At 39.5% G+C, this 21,181-nt stretch overlaps 1 protein-coding gene across 5 annotated transcripts in view; it reads right to left on the reverse strand.

Moving 5' to 3' along the window:
• Positions 1-725: 725 nt before the first annotated feature.
• The window catches only part of LOC137265916 (transcription factor COE3-like), a 49,216-nt gene continuing 28,760 nt past the window's right edge, over positions 726-21,181 (reverse strand). Inside the window, exons 9-16 of one of the 5 annotated variants that reach the window (XM_067801391.1) lie at positions 18,414-18,491; positions 17,799-17,929; positions 11,660-11,786; positions 6,944-7,032; positions 6,004-6,196; positions 5,022-5,168; positions 3,293-3,337; positions 726-2,522 (exon numbers count right to left, since the gene is read on the reverse strand). In XM_067801391.1, coding sequence (XP_067657492.1) covers positions 2,416-2,522; positions 3,293-3,337; positions 5,022-5,168; positions 6,004-6,196; positions 6,944-7,032; positions 11,660-11,786; positions 17,799-17,929; positions 18,414-18,491 — 917 coding nt within the window. In that variant the 3' untranslated portion in view covers positions 726-2,415. Of the gene's footprint in view, positions 2,523-3,292; positions 3,338-5,021; positions 5,169-6,003; positions 6,197-6,943; positions 7,033-11,659; positions 11,787-17,798; positions 17,945-18,413; positions 18,492-21,181 lie in introns of all 5 variants that reach the window. The other 4 variants (XM_067801392.1, XM_067801395.1, XM_067801394.1 and 1 more) reach the window with 4 other exon arrangements.

Here is a 21,181-nt window from a genome sequence, read left to right on the forward strand (position 1 = left end):
AGTAGTTACATGGGTGATGTTACAGACAATAAATGGGGATTAGTAGAACTGTATGAAAGTGTGTGCAACTTTAGTGTTGTATGAAGTATCTACACAGATATACACTGAATGCTGTCAAGGATTATAGTTTTTGAGTTACGGTATGAAATAACGTTCTTAGTCCCTACTACAAATATTGTCCCTTTTTGTCCAGTGTCGTTTTGGTGCCATGTTCTCAGTATGTTTGAAGGTCACGACATAATATTTTCTGCATGCAAGATAGCGTAGCTCAAGCAGAGGACCTTCTGCAATAGAGCCTTAATAGGCTCGGTAATACTTTCTACAGAGTGGATGAGTGCATTACGCTGATTTTAGCGATATTCAAGCAATGGTACAGTGGTAAACACCAGATTTTGACATATTCCACCATGTGGGGACTCGAACCCGGATCTTCGGCGTTACGAGCGAACGCTCTTACCACTAGGCTATCCCACAGTCACCCCAGGTCGTACACATCTAAAATGTGGATACGTTGTGTTTCGATTGACACTATGCTTATTCGAAACCTTTGTTTACCTATTCATCTAACTTTCAAGTGTCTTCTTCCGTATGTGAAAAACGTCTAGTCTGCTTCAACTGCTTCAAATTGACATAAAACGTAAATTGCATAAAATGATACAACAATGGAGGTGACCTTTACTGGTACAGCAGGTTTCTAGGACACCAGGAATAACATCAAGCAGATATGGAAGAAAAACATTTTAATCATAATCAAACTTTCAATATAAAAACAATATTTTCAGTAATAAATAGTACTTTGACAGAATGATTTGGTTAAATGAAAGAACGCACGCGAGATAGTAGAGTATGCTTTGTGATACAGCATCCCGCGTGCGCTGTGCAAGGAAAGATCGGAACCCATACTATGGTCAAACTGTGATGTTGCAGAGATCATTTGAACAGCAATGACTAGAATAGACACGGCGGGACTAGAATAGGCATGGTGTGACTAGATCAGACATGTCGCGACTAGAACCATGCAAAACTATCGAGCGAATCAGACGCCAATGTCAAAGAAATATTGCCGGCAAAATCAACTAGATTGACTAGAAAATGACTAGAAGTCGGTGGATATTCCGAGAAAAGGAGAAATTCTTTCGCAGAGAATAAACTTAAAGTGAGGAGGTATGTTTTAAAAATGTACAAAAATAAAACCTACATTGATAAGGTGTCTTTCCACAGCCCTTGTAATACTTTTTGAGTATTGTATACAGTATGCAGTTAAGTACATAAGAACAGGCGATACTCTATTATGAGATCAAAATGCAATAAGATACGATGTAACATAACCACGTAAGACTTGACACTCAATATACAGAATCCATGCCTCCAGCACTTCGGTTTCACCTGAGAAGGGACTTCGGGGTAGGGGACATTAATATCCATAAATTATTCGTTAAATGATTATTTTTGCAAGACTTATATATAAAGTATTGTGGCAACAATATGAAACGTGAGAGCAGGGTAAGCATTGGTGGTTCACTCTTTGAGAGCATTAATGCTGCCTTATTATGCATACATGTATTTTCGTCGGTTTATTCGGGGTTTCGTAGCGACAAATTTATTTTGTGAAATTACTGATTTCGAATGCTGAATTTATTTTAATCGTTATATGTACAATTACATATGTGCTCAAATGTCCCCTTCTGTTTTACTCGCTACGAATAAATAAATCTACATCACGCAAGAACACATCGCAAAACAATTACAATCAGAAACAAAGACACGTGACTGAAGGGTAACGTAAAGACCAACAAAAATAATCTCTTGGGTTTTATGTCATTTGGTGAGCAAAATGTCCACTGAGCTTTGGGACTAGGAAATGAGTATTTACAATGAGAAAGGGTTACCCTCAGGTATATTTCCCACGAGGCAGGGTTATCTCCCATGAGACAAAGTTATCTCCCTTGAGACAAAGTTATCTCCCATGAGACAAGTTATCTCCCTTGGCAAGACACGAGTAAACAAGAAGTCTGTGAAACAGAGAAACACACTCAGGCTAGAGCAAACATCCTGAACGATCACGTTCAGACTAAACAAGGATCACTTCTATGATCACGTGCGAAGTTTTCATGTCCTGTACCAGTCAGTTTCCTAATGGTCATATTTGCGAGGAAGCCGGTATCATTCCCGACGTATCGAACTTCCTAGAGTGTAGTAGAATTTATTCTCCGGGCAGGAAGCGCTGTGTCTTGTTTCTTGTGGTCATTTTTCCTCGAATTGTTCGTGGTATGTTAGCACTGATATCGTCTTTGCCCACAATGTGCATAAACCATCCAATTCAATCGACGCACACTGCGCTTCCGGTTTAACACTCCGTCCAATCATGTAATGTTGAGGTATTCAGTCCGGACCTACATTGTGAATTCCAACCAATCATTTTGCAGGAGACACGATGGAGCTGCTGTATGATTGTGAGTTGCACGTGGGCAGAGCGAATGGGTTGACGCTCGTAAAGGGCGACGCTACTATACTGCTCATTCCTGTAATGAAAAGACAACTCTTTACTTTACCTTTCTAAATATTATTCATCAGCTCATTTAAAACATTGTATACATTTTATTTGCATTCAATAAAACATTTGAAGAAGTGAAAACATTTATCAAAAAAAGTTAAAAGTAAAAATTAAAGTTTACAAGAAACAGCGACAAAGCAAGCACAATAAAAGCAGACAACATATACATCGACCGAATTTAAGACTAACAATATTCATAAATCATCACATCGAGGTAGGACTTCATCAGAAAAAATGCATTACCACTAAGGACCTTTATATTAAACAATGTCTACTAACGTGTAAAAGCGGATGTGAAACCCAGCCGCACTGAATGCCGGGAAGGGGAGGGGGCGGACTCGGCGCACGTACGACAGGTGCAAAGGCACTTTTCTGTTTGACCGCCGTGATCATATTGGCAGGTGAGAAAGAGAAAATCCCGGGGGCACAAGTCCCTGACAGGCCCGAGGGGGCGGAGAACTGATGGGGAGGCGAGTGAGACGTAGCAACTGCAGAAAATAAAACAAAAAGGAAAAATAAACAAACCGAAAACGGCCAGAACTGGATCCAGCTCCACCCCCTTCCCAACTCTTGTCACACATATCTGTCAAAACCTACTGACCTTTAGATTTAAAAGAAGAAACGAAAAGACCATTTTTGAAATACAAGAGAGACAGATAGAAATGAAATTAGAAAGCAAAATAAGAACGGACCGAAGAAATTAAAAACATTCACGAATAAAAAATACAAAAGTCTTACCAGCTCCCAATCTTCCTGCTTCGTCTCTGAGAAAATGATCTAAACCTGAAGAAAAAACAAAAAAAAAAATAACAGATCTTGTCTGAATTCTGTTTGTTAATTTAGATTGGGTATGATATCTAGGATGGATGAATTGATTTGTTTCACGCATGGATGATTCGAGTCATTAGGCTCTGGTACAACTATCGCAGCAGGGTATCAATAAAGAATAAAGAATTGTTTTACTGCCAGAACGCGTATTAACGGCTCGGTATCCTGCGACAAACGCTTCCATCCGCTGTGTACCCTTGGTAACGGGGTTGCCGCGACATAATGGCGTAGCTTTTGTTACAGTTAAGCAGAGTCTAAATATTACAGCTATCGGCCAACGTTGTGTTTCCTTTTCGGAAATAAACACAGCGTAGTAAAAGTCACTGTTTAATTCTCCAATAACCGGCCGTTTCGAGCGGAAATTGAGCTACAATTGTAAATTGATCTTCGCATTATCCTCGCGCCATGTGCGCGTTATGCTAGCTGCCGAGAGTCACATATGATTATGAGCAGACGAGTTAGGATTAACGTACTTTCAAGCGACACGAACTCAAGTTGGGCTTAAGATGGCGGCCCATCGATTTCCCGCCAAATGCGATTGAGTTCAAACCACGTGCGCGAAATGTTCAGTGAGGTCGCAGAGAGGAGCTTGCACATATTCCACGTCTATTTGCTTGTGAATTATCAGTGAACTATAGATTGGAATGTCTGAAACGGTGTGTGCATGATTTGTTCATCACGAGGTCCCATGACGCCTTAGCCAGGCTAACAAGTTGTTGATCAACCTATTAGAAGCGAGTCCCGCGAGATCTCGGAGAAGCTGGCGCTCCGGTCCAACACAATGGATCTCAGCTCCAATCCCTTCACCAAAATCAAGCTTCTTCCCAGTGAATTATGCGGCATTTGTTTGGCTAAAACAATTAGCGGAGCCGACTACGGTAGTGTTGATTTTCTACTAAAGGTAATTTTGCACTTATTGTTACAAAATATTGTGTGTCCACAAATACCATCGGTTCCAAATGATGTATTGTTCCACTGTAGCGAATATAGAGTAGAGTAAACCCCTGGCTTCATTCCTATAGCCAACACAATGCATAATATGACGGCAAATTTAACCGAGATTGACGGCTGTCTAACGTTTATTCCGAAGTAGCGTTGAGATCATTGATTATAACTGGTCTCAACTCCCACAAGCGCAGAGGTAAACATTGGTACGGTCGCACTATTATTGTCCTGTCTCATCGTTGTGGATTTTGAATTCTTCAGGTAGAAATGGGAATTACTCTAAAAATTGTGCCGTTATATCGCAGCATTTACCCTTTGCGCTTTAACGTAATGGTATATCAATGTCGGCACAGACATCAATGACAACAATTAAAGGTATTTCGATTCTTGAAAACTGTTATGATAGAGCATTTGGTCGTATGACAATTTTCATTTGAAGTTAATCTATAGTCTACATGATCGGGATAAAAACACTACCTTTAATTTTTACAGAAAGAGGAAACTTCAGAACGTGAATGTAACATAGTGTAACATGATGAATAGGATATGAATAACATGATATCAAGAATTTCAGATCATGCAATAAAGTGCAAAATATTATAAACACCAGTGCCACAATGGTTGAAGGATATGAGGTAAGCCAGCAGCAACGAAATGACAATGACGAGGAAGCGTATCTGACGTCACAACTTACCCATATTGCCTAGCGCACCAGCACTTCCGTGATACCCGTTCATTCCCGGCGTGCCTGCGTAGCTTCCGCTGTTTGTACTGTGTGGCGTGGATCCGTTGGAACCGTAACCACGGGGCGATACGCTAGAACTTTGGCTTCTGTTGTAGCCTGGAAGAAACAGTTAGTTGCAAATGAAGAGGACCAAAGAGCATCAATCAGTTTCCAATAAAATTTCCTCATATTTGGAAAAAAAATAAAAGTGGCATTATGAAAATGAAAATCTGATGTTTTCTTTAAGTTCAACGCATTATGAGCATGCAGTGGATCTGCCACTAGGCTTTAGTAATAAACAAGACAGAGAGTGACGTGGGTTTTACGCCGCATTGAACAGTGTTCCAGTTCCATAATGGTGAGCCAGGTTTATCTGTCTCAGCCTTTTTACCACTTTGGTGGATCCAAAGGGTAATACCAAAGCAAAAACCATAGTCGGGGCGAACCTAGATTCGAACTACGATCATTGGTTTCTGGCATCTCTTCACAGAACGCTGAGGCACTTTAGATAACTGGGTCACTCGTATACCATACACAACATAAGCAGGTGTAGATGACAATAGTACATGCTTTACAAAGAAGCACAGAAGCTACAAAGGTCGACTACATCCACTTTGCAAAATTGCTGTTCATTATTATCAATAAAATGTGTACATAACATGCATGAACTTTTACTGAGTCTTTTCCTCGGGAGATTCTAGCCATCAACGTCCATGCGTCTAAACAGCTGTAATTTAGAGACTGCTTTTTAACAATTTATTTTGTTTCGTAAGAAGCCACATGCACGCATTGTAATGAAATATTCTCAAAATGCTCCAACACATCCATCGCTACATCTATCAACTCAGAAAGACAGTCAAGTATTTCAGGAAGCCAAGGGAGGCCACTCTGGTTAGAGCAAAGGGAGGCAACTCAGAGGCGATGTAACTAAGAAGGTTGGAGCGTCACCAACCTTCTTCCCACTGACCGGTGACTGTATCGGCCACGCTGACCGCTAGCTGACCAGGGTAGGTGTTGAATCCGGACATTGGGGATGTGTTGTTCATGGCAGGGGACCTGGGGGCTGGAAGTGATAGCTGGTTGGGGTTGCGGGGCATACTGTACAGTGCCTCGGCTAGATCCGCGGCACGTTTTAAGATTATTTCCTGGAGAGACAAAAATACATATATAACAATAATCACCAAATAAAAAGCATTGACACTTCACTATATCGCAAAAAATGGACGCTGGTATCTACTGGCTTGACTGACATGCTTTAAGATAAAGTGAAAAGGAATTAACATTTCAGAGTAAACTGTTGCACCGATTCATAATTAGGAGAAATGGTCGTTTCTGAAGCTGAACGCAAACGTTGGAAACCAAGTAATATGTAACATGATAACATGAGATATATAGTGTCATGTTAACTTTGAATCATGTTAAGAACTTGTGCCCGAATGCCCGTTACTGCCAATGTCTCACATAGCAGTATTCACCGCCAGGTTCCAACAGAACGGACATAAATGGATTTGATAAAGTTCACAGAGTACCAAAAAATATAATATTTATCCCTTAGATCAAATATCACGAAACACGATTTTAAACGCAATAAAACCCAACAACTAAAATCTGCACATCGAAAATAGCTAATCCATTATCACGACGGTGGAGGAACTGGTGAATGCAACACTATAAACTCTTCCGCCGATAATTAGAGCAATAAAAGAGAACGGGTTAGTGGCTACCTGCTAACAGATGTTCTCATCCAAAGCTATGACAATTATTGATTGGGTGTAACTTTCTGAATTATGTTCAAAGGCACTCGAAAGGTAGCGGTGCATATCATTGTTAGCGGGAGCGAGTTGACGGAGACCAGTGACTAAGAATGATATCATCCTGAAAACTTGTCTTACTTTGGGAAGTCGCTCAGGGTCCCCGGGATGGCGTGGTACCAATTTCATGAGGCGTTGAAACCCGTAGTCTATCGTTGGTTCTGTTAACGCTGTGGGAAAAGAAAACATAAAATTCAATGCAAAAAATCTTGAAGACTCATTTCTCTGAAAACAAAACAAGAAGCGACGTAACCTGAATTCAGCCTCCTGATAAACACAGCACCGTGACATGTTACGCATTGTTATATTAATTAATGATGAGCGTGTGGTGTTCGCACAATGACCATGAAAAGGAGAACGGTGTTGGTTATGGATCTGTACTTAAGTTGCTATTCAGTACGTAATTTCTACTTTAATTCACACTGTTCGTGATATTATCTATGTTATCTGTACCATATGTAATACTGTTGGTCAAAAAAGATCCTGTGTTAGACATATGTTGTTCCAGCCATGCGTGTCACGTTCAATCTGGATAGTTCCGCCATCGCGGCTGCAGAACTGGTACGGAAGCCATTTTGATTTGACATTTCCCTTCGGAATACTGACTGTCTAACCGCTTGTGTTCACTGACGAGGTCCATGAAGCGTGTCTTTGGTAGAAGTGTTGGCAACGACAATAGCCAGAGTTCTGGCTTGCAACAATATCATGAGGTAAATATTTCATGAGGAGATACCACTTTAAATGAATAATGCACACACGCAATATGGCGCGACGAAGCTGGCATATGTCAAGTTCATTCACGATGGATCCACGCAATACCGTCAATTGACAATTAATCCACAGGAGCCCGCTGTACGCTTCGATGCGGCATAGCGGTTTACAATGGTGCATAGTTTATGGGAGTATAAAATTATGTAGTCTGTGAATGTCTGCGGTTTGGTTCCTACCTGATATGAATTTACTGGTAAAACCGTTTTATTAAGAAGCTAAGAGTTCATGACGTCCAATTTTGGCTAATAGTTTTATGGGCGCTCGCGTTTCGCTTGACTGCGTTCTCTCAGAGATCACTAGCCAAATTTGAGTCCATATTCGCGGATGACGAAAACAAAATGACAGCTTTTAGTTATCAATGTAATAAGAGGTGACTGTATTTAAGATCGATATCCCCCTTCTGCCAGTGTTAAACCAAAGCCCCAGTCAGGAAATGGGGAGGTTCCTACGGAGGAAGGATCGGAAACAGCGAGAGTGCCCTTCTCCTAAATTTCCACACTATCACGACAGCCCCCGACTATTGCCGTTTAAGTGATCGGTAATTTTCGGGATCACTCGTTTAAAGAGACGCTTCCTGATTGGCTGTTTTCTTCTCTTGTCTCTTTGACATGCGACTTGGATGAAAAAGTGGTCGGGGATCTATGAGAGGTTAATAACTCTTCATATACGAGTATGGCCAAGCTAATACACTGTTATCGATTCGACAAGCCACCAGGGTTTGGGGGAGATCTGGACGCCTTTCATCACCACTGTCGGCGTGAGCAAGATTAGTTCAACGTCATCATTATGAATGAGAATTTCCCAGAGAGTGAAACCTGCACCTAATATTAGCATATTTGTTTACGGAATTCGTTTCTCTTTATTTGGACATGTATATGATCGAGACAAATTGTAGAGAACTCAAAACCTCTAATTGATGCATGACCGCGTTATTGGCTTGTCAATACTACAGGAGCGGTTGCGATTTTGACAGCCACTGTTTATTTGCACTGACGTTTAGGCAGCACCAAAAAATAGAACCGAAAAACAAACGGTCCATGTTATGTCTTGCTCTATGGTAATATCAGGAAAACCACAAAGAAGACACAGATCCTCACTCACGATGGCTATGAGTTAGAAAGACCTAAAACTGTTAAATAGCATGTTAAATGAAATTTAAAACACTTTCACAAAAAGAGTTTCTTTTAAATAATGGCATGTCAGCAAGTACACGTTTAACATGCCTACATATACTAGCAACTCGTCCCTCTCTGAAACGGTAAATAAGCTTACACGATGCTCAGTATCAGCTCGTCTATCGGAGCTTTCATTTATTAATAATTTTATGGGAAAATAGGATTTGCGATGCCCAACAACTCTGGATCTGTTTCAATGCATACACCCCGTCTATGACTGTTAGACTAGAACAATTTGTCGCCTTATATTGTCTGACGTGAAATTCATTAATTATGGACGTTTCGCTGGCTCCTTCGGTATAGTCCTGGTTCATTTATGCACATGCCATTGTACATTGGTGGAGAAAGCTAAGTAATTTATCCCAAGGGGGCTACTGTTAGAAACAATTGATGTTGGTAAAGGGAGAGAGATGGTCCGTGAGCTGGGATTACTGATAGAGAATTAAAGTAACTGAATGCTATCAGATTGCACCTTCCCTGGAGAAAAGTCTGAAGTGAAAATATGAAGACATACTTGTACATTCCATTTAAACACTACAGTGTTAACGAGCTGTCTGGAGAACCCGCCACTTAAGCCCGACTGAGCACCAGTCTCCGCCTTGTTTACATTTTGGTCTTATTTCAACATTTCTTGACGATATCGAATAAATCAAAAACAAGCTTCAATGTTGATCTTGTAAAATTTCCCACAAAGTAGGTGTATTTTTTGCAACCGATTTTAACAAAAATGCAAACATTTTGACAGGTGTGCTAGTAAGAATATTTTTCCGTGTCCTAACACGTGGCTCTTGTTGGAAACAATGGCGAGACATACGCGCAACACTCGTCGGAAGTAGGAACTGGTAAACCGGAAATCAAATCCCGCCCACAAAACAAACTGGGAAGCATCCGAGGCGACAAACAGACATACCAGGGACATATCTCTCCTCTTAAAATGACCATTCAAGTTACCGGTACTTTCAACCAGTCCTCAAGAAATAACATTACGGTCAAAAGTTGATACCGCTTTTGTGCTTGATAATATGCCTATCAGTATATTCGTGTATATCACATAGAGTTGATACCAGTTCTACCTTGAAAATAAACCTATCATTTATTTCTTTTTCTATTTATAAATAAAAAATGATGACAGATTTGTTAGTTTTTTTCAAAGATCAAGGTTCAAATTATACCTATCATCAATTTCCTTGTCTATTTGTGTATGACATAATATTAATAATAATAGATTTGGGTTTTTTTAAGATCAAGATACAGATTAATTCAACTTGTGAAAATGGTTTTATTTTCTTGTCGTATTCCACTTTGTCAATTTGAAATATATTCAGATGAGATTATTTATCCTTTGATTATCACAACTGTGGGTTGGTTTCTTTCACCCAAAACATTGTCAGGTCTTCACAAATAAGGTTAAAGTGATGCATTTGCTGACTGTTCCAAGTGGACAGTTTTAATTATTTCAACCATTGACGCTGTATAATTAATACGTTAAATATGTATCTGCAGATCTCAAGCAAGGCTATCGGAACAATCTCGCCTTCTTTCACAAGAAATATCCTCGAAGAACGAGTGTGAAGACATTATGCTTTGATCATTGAAGGCTATACCGATCGATAATGGAAAACCTGATAAAAAGAGAGAGCAAGAAAATATGTCTGCCTTTAAGCTATTGCACCGACTGACGCGAGTGTTCATGTTGGCATTTATACGACTTTTCATACGCGTGCTATTTCATGCATAAATAATGTGTAGAATTCAGTATTGTAGCTACATGGGGAGGACTCTACGTGAATATTAATTTGCAGTTTGGAGAAATATGGGAATATCACACGCTTATTTGTTTGCTCAGTACATTGATCGAGAAAGTTGGTTCAGTCAAGTGGTGTACATACTGCTGGGCTGTTCTTAACGTGTGCCTCCAAGATAGTTTTCCTGAAGAAGCGTTTAAAAAAAGTAAAAGCATTCACCCGGGAGACAAACTCGAGGCAATTTCGCGAAGGATGTGTCCATATGTGCACCGTTCTTAAGATGGTTGCAAAAATATTAAATAAAATGTCACTGTTTTATTTAATATCTTTCTCGTTTTATAGAAATGTAATGTCTTCTTGAACGAATAAATGTAGATGTTGAAACATATTTCTCATTCAGTTATTGATGGTATACTCTACTTCATCTAGTATCAAGTATATTCTACTTCATCTCAATATTTTGATCATAATGTACTGACTGTGTAAATGCATTAGTTCAGTGAGCAATAAATGTGTTTGTAACACTTCGTCATGTCATGCTCTATTAGATATTTCTACCAAACCAAAATAAACAGGTTTCTTGAAATATGTTATTTTTGGCTAAATATGTATGTTATATAAAAAAATATTCCCTGTGCCACATGACACAGCTAATAAATGACCTAACACGTCAAAATATAAAGAGCGTGTTGATAATGAGATACATGTCCTGAAAAAATGTCTGAATCTTGTGTATGTCATCTTGTTGTAACTGCTGTATAACCATGGGTAAAATGTAACTCATATACCACTGTTGGTGGTAATAAGGCCTTTGAGTAATAAGAATGATAATGATGACTGTATGTCTGTACTGATACATAAACATTTATACCAATGAAAACATAATTGAAGGTTAATTCTAACTGGTTGTGAATTGTGGTATATACGGAAAAACAATGCTATGACGGACAATGTTTTGTTTCTAGGGAACGATGATGCCAGTGTGCAGTAATATAAGTAACGTGATATTAACAAAATAAAATATTCATTACATCTGTTAAGAGATATTCCGATATTTACCTGTTGTAGAAGACAATATGATACAAAAACAATCTAGTTACGCTTACCTGTATATACAAATCTGCCCGGTGCTCCTTTGCAGAATTGTTTGGACTTGTAGGACAGAGTGACTTCCACCACCCCCGGGATGTGACGAGGGGGCGTCTGTACCCGTATCGCATGTGACGTCAACAACTACAGCAGGTGAAAAAAATGTCGAATAAACATTACGCCAATCACATTGCCTTTTATATCTATTATGGAATATGGCATGGTGTACACAGTGTGAACAATGCGTTATAAACTTATTACGGGCGATATAAATCTCTGTTGAAGATCGTGTCATGATTTATAATTCTGAACATATGTTTATAACGAAACCTCTACTAAGCAAGGTCTGCGGATATGTTGCTCAATAATATGTTCAAGGATAGTCGCTCTATGCTTTGTGATCTGAAACTGACGTAATTATCGATGTATAAACTAAAATACGAGATCAATATCAGTTTAACCCTCGAAAGGATGAAATTATGAAAATCAAGAATTATATAAAGTTAGGGAACATATTTGGTTTTTCTGAACAGTAAGTCATACAAACGTAAGGACGAATATAATTTATTGGTTTTGTTCAGGAATCGGTATTCCAGTCATTCATAATTGTCAGCTGTTTTTGGATACTTAAAATGAACATATATTTTAGAAATTTGAACATGCATACCTCGCCTTTCATGTTTTCAGCCATTAACAATGAAGGACCCGAGGCAACTTCTGGTATGACTTGAATTAATTATTGATAATTCGAGTGTCAACCTTTTTGTGAATTATAGCCCCAATCCTACTTTATATTTTCAGCATAGTTGTTAATTATACATCATTTGCTTCCAATGAATACATGATACGAACTATATTGACACGTTAACTATAGAGGAAAGAGCTCTCAGGTTTCAGTACCATAATTCATTAGATAAAAAAACCGTTTGTGTAAACGGAGATTTCGAAAAAAAATAATGGTATTGTTTAGTTGTTAAGGAAGTATTCCCTTTCGTGATTCTTTTAAATACTAACATCAATAATAGGTGCTTTCATGTCATGTCAACAATTCTACATACGGGCATATTTTAAAACAAGGAATTTCTCTTTTCAACAAATTTGACAAGACATTTGACAAGAATCAGCAAATTTGTATGGTATCGAATATTAGATTTACTTTCAGGGTGTTAATATGCTCTAAATATGAAAGATTGAGGCAAATTGTACTCAAAGCTAGATCAGTAATTACATGTTACCCTGACTGATAAACTGGTACTAAAGTGTATCAAGACCCTCGTTTCTCTAGATGCTTCAATTATTACCAATTAACTCCCTCTAAGTGACCCTGGTCTCTTCTAGGATTTGACTTAATAACTGTTTGAGCCCCTACGCTTTCTCAACGGGATGTGTTCCTGCTGCCGTAAGAACATGAGTCGGGGGATGCAATTAAGACGCCAACCTCATCCCGTACCTTGCTGATGCAGATTAATAGTTCTGTTACTCGCTGCAGTGTCGAGGGAGAGGAAAACATTTGTTTTCTTGTCCCATTCTGATGCCCTGACAGACTTTCAGATGTGTTTAGCGCGATATAAGGCAAGACGCATTGCCCGTTTCTTCAAGTTGGTTGCAGGAGAGATTGTATCGGTTAAGATATACGGCATCTTTCGTTACTCTAACTCTCGTCATTAACAAATGCTTGATAATTCAAAGAAAACAATTACGAGGAAAACCTGTATTCCCTGATCGCGCTGGAAATGACAATCATCGCCTGTGGATTTATAGGAAACTGTCGAGTTTTGTGTACGTAGTATTTTACACATTCATATCTCCCCCTAGTGTTGACAGAAGCCGTATCTCACACGAAACGGGACAACAGAGAGAGGAGGTTTCTATACTGATTTATCTCAGTCATGTAGTATCAATCTTTTCCATATATTTGGACAAACTGTTTTGAAAATAATGTTTCCGAAAACAATTCTTTGAAATTCCTCTAATGAGTTTCTTTTTAAAATAGTCTGTCACAAAAAGTGTCAAAGCTGCTTCATATGACGTATACGTGATGGTACGATATGCCTATCAATATTCACCGATGAAACAGTAGGAACCGTGAATATATGGGCGGATATTGTTTTGTGAGTGCCCAGTTTCTTAAACATATCCCCACACATACTCATGATCTACAACGTTTCGTTCATATATTTTCCGTAAAGAGGTAATTACCATGTGATAGATCACTTTACTGTAAAGCGTGACAACTATATTGCATGCAGACTGACAACACTGCTGATTGTCATAACGTTTTTGCTATGGATGTTTGTGTTGACGGAGTCATACAACCTCATCATAATAGCTGACACAGGATCATAAAAACTAACGACTATGATACTAGTAATTCATTAATAAGTGTAATTATAACAGCACTAATGGTAGTATTACCGTTGTGGCTCGCTTGTGTTGTTGTGAGTCATGTACACAGCATGTTATTTACAAGTGTCACCCAACAGAGCCCTAGTGGCGGCCTATCTCGCCCAGCGCTCCCATCACCCAGGCCGTGAATGGATAGCATAATCAGACAGATTTGAAGGGAGTCTTTTATCACGAAGCTAAAAAGCTGCCATACTGGCCCGGACCAAAATGAATCTAGGCGTTGTGACAGCTTTGATGATTTCAGGAGTGATGAGTTTGTTGGCAATAGCTAGCCCAGTCTTCTCTCTTCGTCGACGACATGATGAGAAACTGTACGACCAAGTCGTCCGGCTAATGTGTTGCCCCGCTGATGAAGTGAGAATTAACTGTCCCATTACTACCGGCGAGATTTTCATTTTAATCAACAAAAATCATTTCGGTATCAGGTGCGAGCTCCTCTTTCCAAAAATGAAGAGCAATTACGGCGAGATCGGCCCTGACAGTTGGTCGCCATTGCCGGCAAATTTATTATTTCTGGTATTCAAATGAGATCTGGCTCTCACAATACGGTATTAATGATTCATGTTGGAAAGGATGTAAACTTGGCGGTATTTAAGGCACCGAAACGTTGACAATCCATTTCAGGAACAATGTAGAATAGAGCAATAACCCCCTTATACAAACAGACTGCGAGTCAAAACGATTCCTTGACAAACAGATAGCGTTATATTGTGGTGCGGTAAGTGGGCTTTCCATATTGTTGCAAACACAGCTCATTGAAGCTACTTCCTGGTTTCACCCGAGCTCAAAGAGAACGGTTTAAGTGCCAATGCTTTTGAGTCGGATAAGAATCACAGGCGAGAAATTTCATCATCAAATAGTCGTAAATTCGACAAATCAGAGTCCCGTGCTCGTAACAGTAAAGTCGTGGACATTAGGATGAGCTATTTTGTTTCAACTTCACAGACCCTGGGTCAATGAATAACGGACAATCTCAAACAAAGGATCCCTGTGACTGCACGTGGAGTATTTCGTTGGGTTAACTTCACGTCGTGAATACCTTCATAGGCCAAAGGCCCGAATTCGCTGGGATAAAGAAGATATAAAATACGACATGGGCAAAATAAACGACTATGGAGAATCTGATTCATTCAAGGAGTTCTTTGAGCTGGTGATACCTTAAGGTTTGATGGCGAAATGAAGCAAACGAGTAATGATCCTTTAACATTAAATACTTTTGTAATTTGGGACGAAAATTTATGACAGCGATACCTTGGCTTTAACTTTCTGCTAAATCCTCTTCTTATTACAAGACCAAATATGATCTTTACGACTTTACAATTAAACCGTTTGAGAATGAACACTATAATTGGAATGTCGATATTTCATGCAAAGTATCAAACGCGTTGACGTTGTAAAACGTCCCAGCGTGACGTTGATGTACCTTAAAGAAATAACGGCATCCAATGTTTTTGGACATTTTGTAAAATGTTACCCTCATTTTGAAATATTAACCAGAAAAGTGTTAATCAGAGCTCTCCTTTCACCTCGGTCTCAAATCCGGGAGAACATCAGCGCGGGGCTAAATCATCCGGGTTCTTGGCAACAATTTGGTTAACCAAGACAGACCAGTCTGGGTAAACGAGGTTGTATAACACATCAGGAATCAAGACAACCTGTGATGTCAATCACACACGCATGTCAAGATGATTCAATCGACACATCCCATGTGAGACTTCATGTCCTCATACATCGTCGTATTGAATAATAATGACAACGATGCTGAAGTTCTACGCCGTATACACATCCCCTCGTAAACACCGACTGCCAGCACGTCCCTGGGCACAGTCAACGTCGCACATAATAAAATCCCAAAACCTGCGGATCTAACAGTAACGCTTGCCATCTATCAGAAATAGATATGACGTTATACCGACTGATTGGGGAGTTGTATCATTATTATCGAGCTTTCACACATGGGGTATGCGTCTCGAGGGATTTGGGAATAAATGGCGGCTGTCTATTATGTCGGAAGCCGAGCTCAGGGGTCAGGCGAGACGCTCGTTCTGACGGTACCTCGCAGCCAGGCAGTGACGAGGTGTCGGGGTTGTCCACGGTGCTACCCTAATATCATTCCCCTGTCTTCTCATCCAAGAAAATTGGAAAATATGGCCATATCAAAATCCAGCGAAATTCGATACTACGAACACATAACTCAAATTTATCTCACGGGATGTTATATTGAAGATAGTGGTTTTATTCAGCCCCGTCCGGCTTCATAAAAGAGTACAACACTTGTAGAGAGGACAGTTTCCATAACGCAGTGAGCTTATACTCTACAAAATCCTTAGATATAATAAGAAAACGATGCCTGGGTAATTATGTCATACCTCTGAATATTTTAACAATTACATTTCATGGCACCTGTCTTCGACAAAATATCTCTCTCCGGGAAATATATTTTCAAAATCCTTCAGTTTTGTAGAACTCAATATTTTTCCTACTTGCTTTAATCCGGTTAAAACCAGTCGTAAGGAAAGTAGTAGTTGTTCTGGCCACGGTCCAGTTAAATTAGCATAGAAACCAGACATGGAGCCCTATGGGAGCTCTGTAATAGATTCTTGGACTCAATACAATACACATTTAAGGTACAGACCATTTGTAGAGAACAGATATGCCTTTCTATTTCTTTACTGTGGAATTACACACACAAATTAAATTCAAAGCGGGTTTTGTTGGAATATAAATGTCCCGTCTGAAAGGTGGTGTTCCTGGAGAGCCCACTCCAGGGATTAATTAGTGTGGAATGAATGACGTAAGCCACACTGAAGTCTACAATTCTAATCTCTTTAGGACTCTTTGATTTGGCTCTGTCTGGCATTTTGTCCTTATGAATTGCCGTGGTATAATGATTCGAATTTGACAAGTGCCATTGAAAAATATCCTGCGGTCGAAAAATTGTTAGTGATTTGTCAAGCAAAAGCAAGCACTCTGCAGAAGATGGTTGGAAAACTGAAAACGTCCTCGTCGGCGACAACGTTCCTAGGGTGTGGTACAGAGACAACAGAACAACAATGTAGATCAATAATGTTATGTGTCATTAAACTAACTGTAAAGTGGTATTTCCACTGTGTAAATAGAGGTTACCAACAACAGATGCATGTATTTAGTGTCAGATGAATACGCGTCAGTGGAATGACTGAGTATAGCTTTACTCCGCCTTTCGGAATAGTCCTCCAATATCATGACAGGGAACATCAGAAATGGACATTACACATTGCGCCTTCTGCCTTACGAGCGAACACTTTAACCACTAGGCTACGCCACCGCTATCCCATATATAACACGCGCATATAAAGCAAGATAACTTTGGTGTTTAAAAGACACTTACATCCCTGTATCCTAATTATGTAAACATTGCATCAGTCCATTGCATGTGAGTGCAGTTTTCCTGGCCTACAACGGCTCTAATCCGTCAGTGATTGGACACAACCACAGCAAAGAAACCACGTCAACTCTCTCTCTCTCTCTCTCTCTCTCTCTCTCTCTCTCTCTCTCTCTCTCTCTCTCTCTCTCTCTCTCATGACGAACACAAGGCACGGTAACAACAATTACCATAGTTTAACGTTGTTTTGGTATGACATGCTTTGGTATCGAACCACTGACCTACCGTTCTCCGTGCAGCCGCTCTATCCACAAGACCGCAGAGACGGTCACATGTTTCATAACAGACTCTGAATAATGTAGTACCGTAGAATTAAAAGTAATCACCTCGCTCCAAACAAGCATAGTTCCAAACACGACTTGTAATCCGTCGAAGAAGTTGTCACCGATGATGATGACCGTCGTCCCTCCTGTTGTCCACCCCTCACTCGGACATATAGCCTTGATACACGGCGTGGCTGGAAAAAGGAAACCTATAGATAAATACTACTACCAATCCACTCAGGGATTTTCAGATCACATTGAATGATCTTAAAGAAAGACGAAATTGTTGAACTCCTAATTTCCAAAGTATATAAAAAACATATTCATATTTGTTAACTTTTTAGATTTTATTGTTTATTTGGTATTATTTTTCTAAAACATCTGCATGCACACAATGCAATCTGGTAGAGGGATACACAGTGTGGACTCTCTCACAACAAAATCCCATTTGAAAGGACAGTATATACAACAGAGCAGGATGAAATATATCACTTTAAGACATGCATGACAAGACATTTTGAAGAAAGACATAAAGCTGAGATACAGAAAGTTGATAAAGGTGAATGAACAAAATAATAGCTTATTGCACATAATTACTGGCATGCTTGAGGGTTGTTTAGACTTAATAACTGTTACTTTAAGATGTAAGAGTATTTCTAAGTATTTAAATTCACTTACGCCCAAGTTCATTTCTGGAGGAAACTTCCACTTTGCCCCAAAATACATGAGGAATTTGACCATAGCCACTGGACATGTCTGTCAATGCACAGAAATGGGTCAGGTCAGTATTTGACCATTTACTGTTACTGTCTTTTAATCATGTGCAAAAGTGTTTTAATGGCTCAAGGAAAATCCATGTTAGGAAAGAAAAGAAACGGTTTTGCACTCCGACAACACCTTCACTTTGAATGCTTTAATCCTTCCTTGAACCATTTTGGTTTTTGTAGAAGTTTCAAAGATGGAAATTAGCATTACCAAATTTCGATCAACATATTGCGATTATTACCAAATTCAATTTTAGTTTGAGAGAATTTGATATCATTTGAAACTTCTGTATTTAACATGATTTAAAGGCAAACAATGCTATATGCAAAACAAAAGAAACGTGTCGTTACAACTGCAAAACTAAAAATGCTTTTAACCGCAAAAATGTAAAAATATAGATAACTCGTGCATAATATACAACATGGTTAAATAATTTCACGGTGCTTAAATAATAAACATCTATCGCAATTCGAACATAAGATAGCATGCCGTACATAAAGCATTCAAAACATTTACTTCATATGTTATTTATAATTTGGTATTTACTTAAACTAGTAGACAAGTCAATACACCAATCAAACATGGTATCATATCGTAACACTATTTGTTCGAACCATTCAGTATTTTCAGGTTAATTAGAAATACCCTTTTATCATTAGGAATAATGAGGTTATTTGTTTAATAAACTATCTCATTTGTGTTGTTATTTTTTCCTTTGTTTAAGAAACAGTAATCGGACTTATTTGCTATTTGCAATTATCGTGTTGTAGTTATGTTTCGGTTGCTATGAGTAATTAATATTGTTGTCGACTGCCTGACTCTTACACTCATTCGTTTATTGTGTACTTATCCGCGTGGATTCCTACGCACTCGAGTGACCCAGCAACTTAGGGAGATGGTGTGAATCGGTTTAAACACTGACGCGACAAACGAGCTCTAACAATTATGAAACAGCTTTTGATAACTGAGAGACTACGCGGCTCTGTATGAAATAATTCCAGCAATGACTTTTGGGATGAACCATCAAAGAACGAACACCACTTTGTGTCCCTCCGGACCCCACGCAGAGAGGCAGGCAACGCCGATGGGGGTAAAGTGCACGTGCGACAAATTACTAATCTTTTGTCAATTTTGCTCATACTGACATATTAATTTCATGCGAATGAATCCGAACATAAGTCAGAAAATGTAATTGTAATTCAATATGTCGCGAACATTCATCACACCAAAGTAGATTCAGCGCGCGGACGTGGGAGAAGACAAGCACGCTTATGTTTTTGGTCCTCGAGTTATTCTATTGGTTGTTTGTACACACACGCTGGAGAAACCGACAGTGGGCCCGCAGAGAATACACGGGAAGTATCTCTATTGGTGAATAAGGGATTCACATTCCGTGCGAGACTGTTATAAGACACTTTGCCGGGGTATTTGGTTGTTAGCGCGGTTTATATTCGAGTGGAATGTGGCAGTGTGGCCACAATAGAATACAAAGACCTGCACATCTCCGGGGACTTTGGTTCGAAATCAAAAGCAGTTTTGCTGAAAATCGTATAAGTGCAAATATTCTTCATGCAGGGGGGTCTTCCTTCCAAAGGCAACAGAAATTGTTTTCTGAACCTCAAGATCAATCAGCTCGTGATAAGTGAACTTTAATTGTGTTTGAAAAAATACAACCGCGATAAGATATTTTAAAAACATGGTTGTCGGCGACTGTTAACAAAATTTGTTAATCAAATGACGTCATGGCAGTTGTAACCTGTTTCCTCTCACGACCGAAGCACTTCTTCTGATCTTACTTTCATTTGCGCCAATTTCCAGGCGTCAGTTGGAAACTTAACAAACGGTATTCATTTAGAGACTGTGTTTTTTCCCCTACAACAAGGCACATTTGAAATAACAGGAACTACCAGAAAAAATGTCGGAAGTAAAGGACAAGGTGAAAATACTCAGCCAGATGGCCAACTCGGACTGGCTAATTAGATAGTTGCAAATTTAATGAAAACTTAGCCCCGCTCTTCACAGTGGAACAGGGGAGACTGAAGCAGGGTCTGAGTCGGGCATGCGACATTTCCCGGCAATCCCCCGGCCATGAGATTTGTCGTTTGCTGTCAATCTCGTCTGAGCAGTGACCTTGACCTTTTGTAAGTATACCCCACAAAGCTTTCAAATATGGAGGAACAGAAGGTAAAGAGTCCCTAAGCTCTTTAAACAATAAGTGTCAAGCATTATTTTTGTGTCAAAACCCTCGATTCAATTATAATCGATTGCGCCATTCCAAAAAGGTTAGCCCCACTAGCCTCGCTTTTGTCAATTCGATTTTCAAGCGTGTGGATGCAATCAGATGAATTCCCGTCCATGCTACCTGGTTTTCCCTTTCACTTAAATAACGTAGTCCCCGTGCCAAGGTCCTTGTCTGATGTCGTGTGCGTCAGCGCCGCGTAGTCATCGTCCCAGACCCCAGATGCTTCGAGAAACCAGAAGCAGATGGGACGCTAGAATCTGATTTTGGACAGCTGGAGCCCAGCCAATGCTGAATCACGTGTTATTGTCATTCTAATTAAAGCTGTAATCTTCGATACGCTTGTAATTGTAAACTGTAATATGAGCGCGTCTAGAAGAATCTCCGGGGCAGCAATAATTGCTGACGAAATGAAATTATTCCCTTTAAATTCTACTACACA

The sequence above is a fragment of the Haliotis asinina genome, chromosome 15 (assembly GCF_037392515.1).
Source record: "Haliotis asinina isolate JCU_RB_2024 chromosome 15, JCU_Hal_asi_v2, whole genome shotgun sequence".
Classification (NCBI taxonomy): domain Eukaryota; kingdom Metazoa; phylum Mollusca; class Gastropoda; order Lepetellida; family Haliotidae; genus Haliotis; species Haliotis asinina.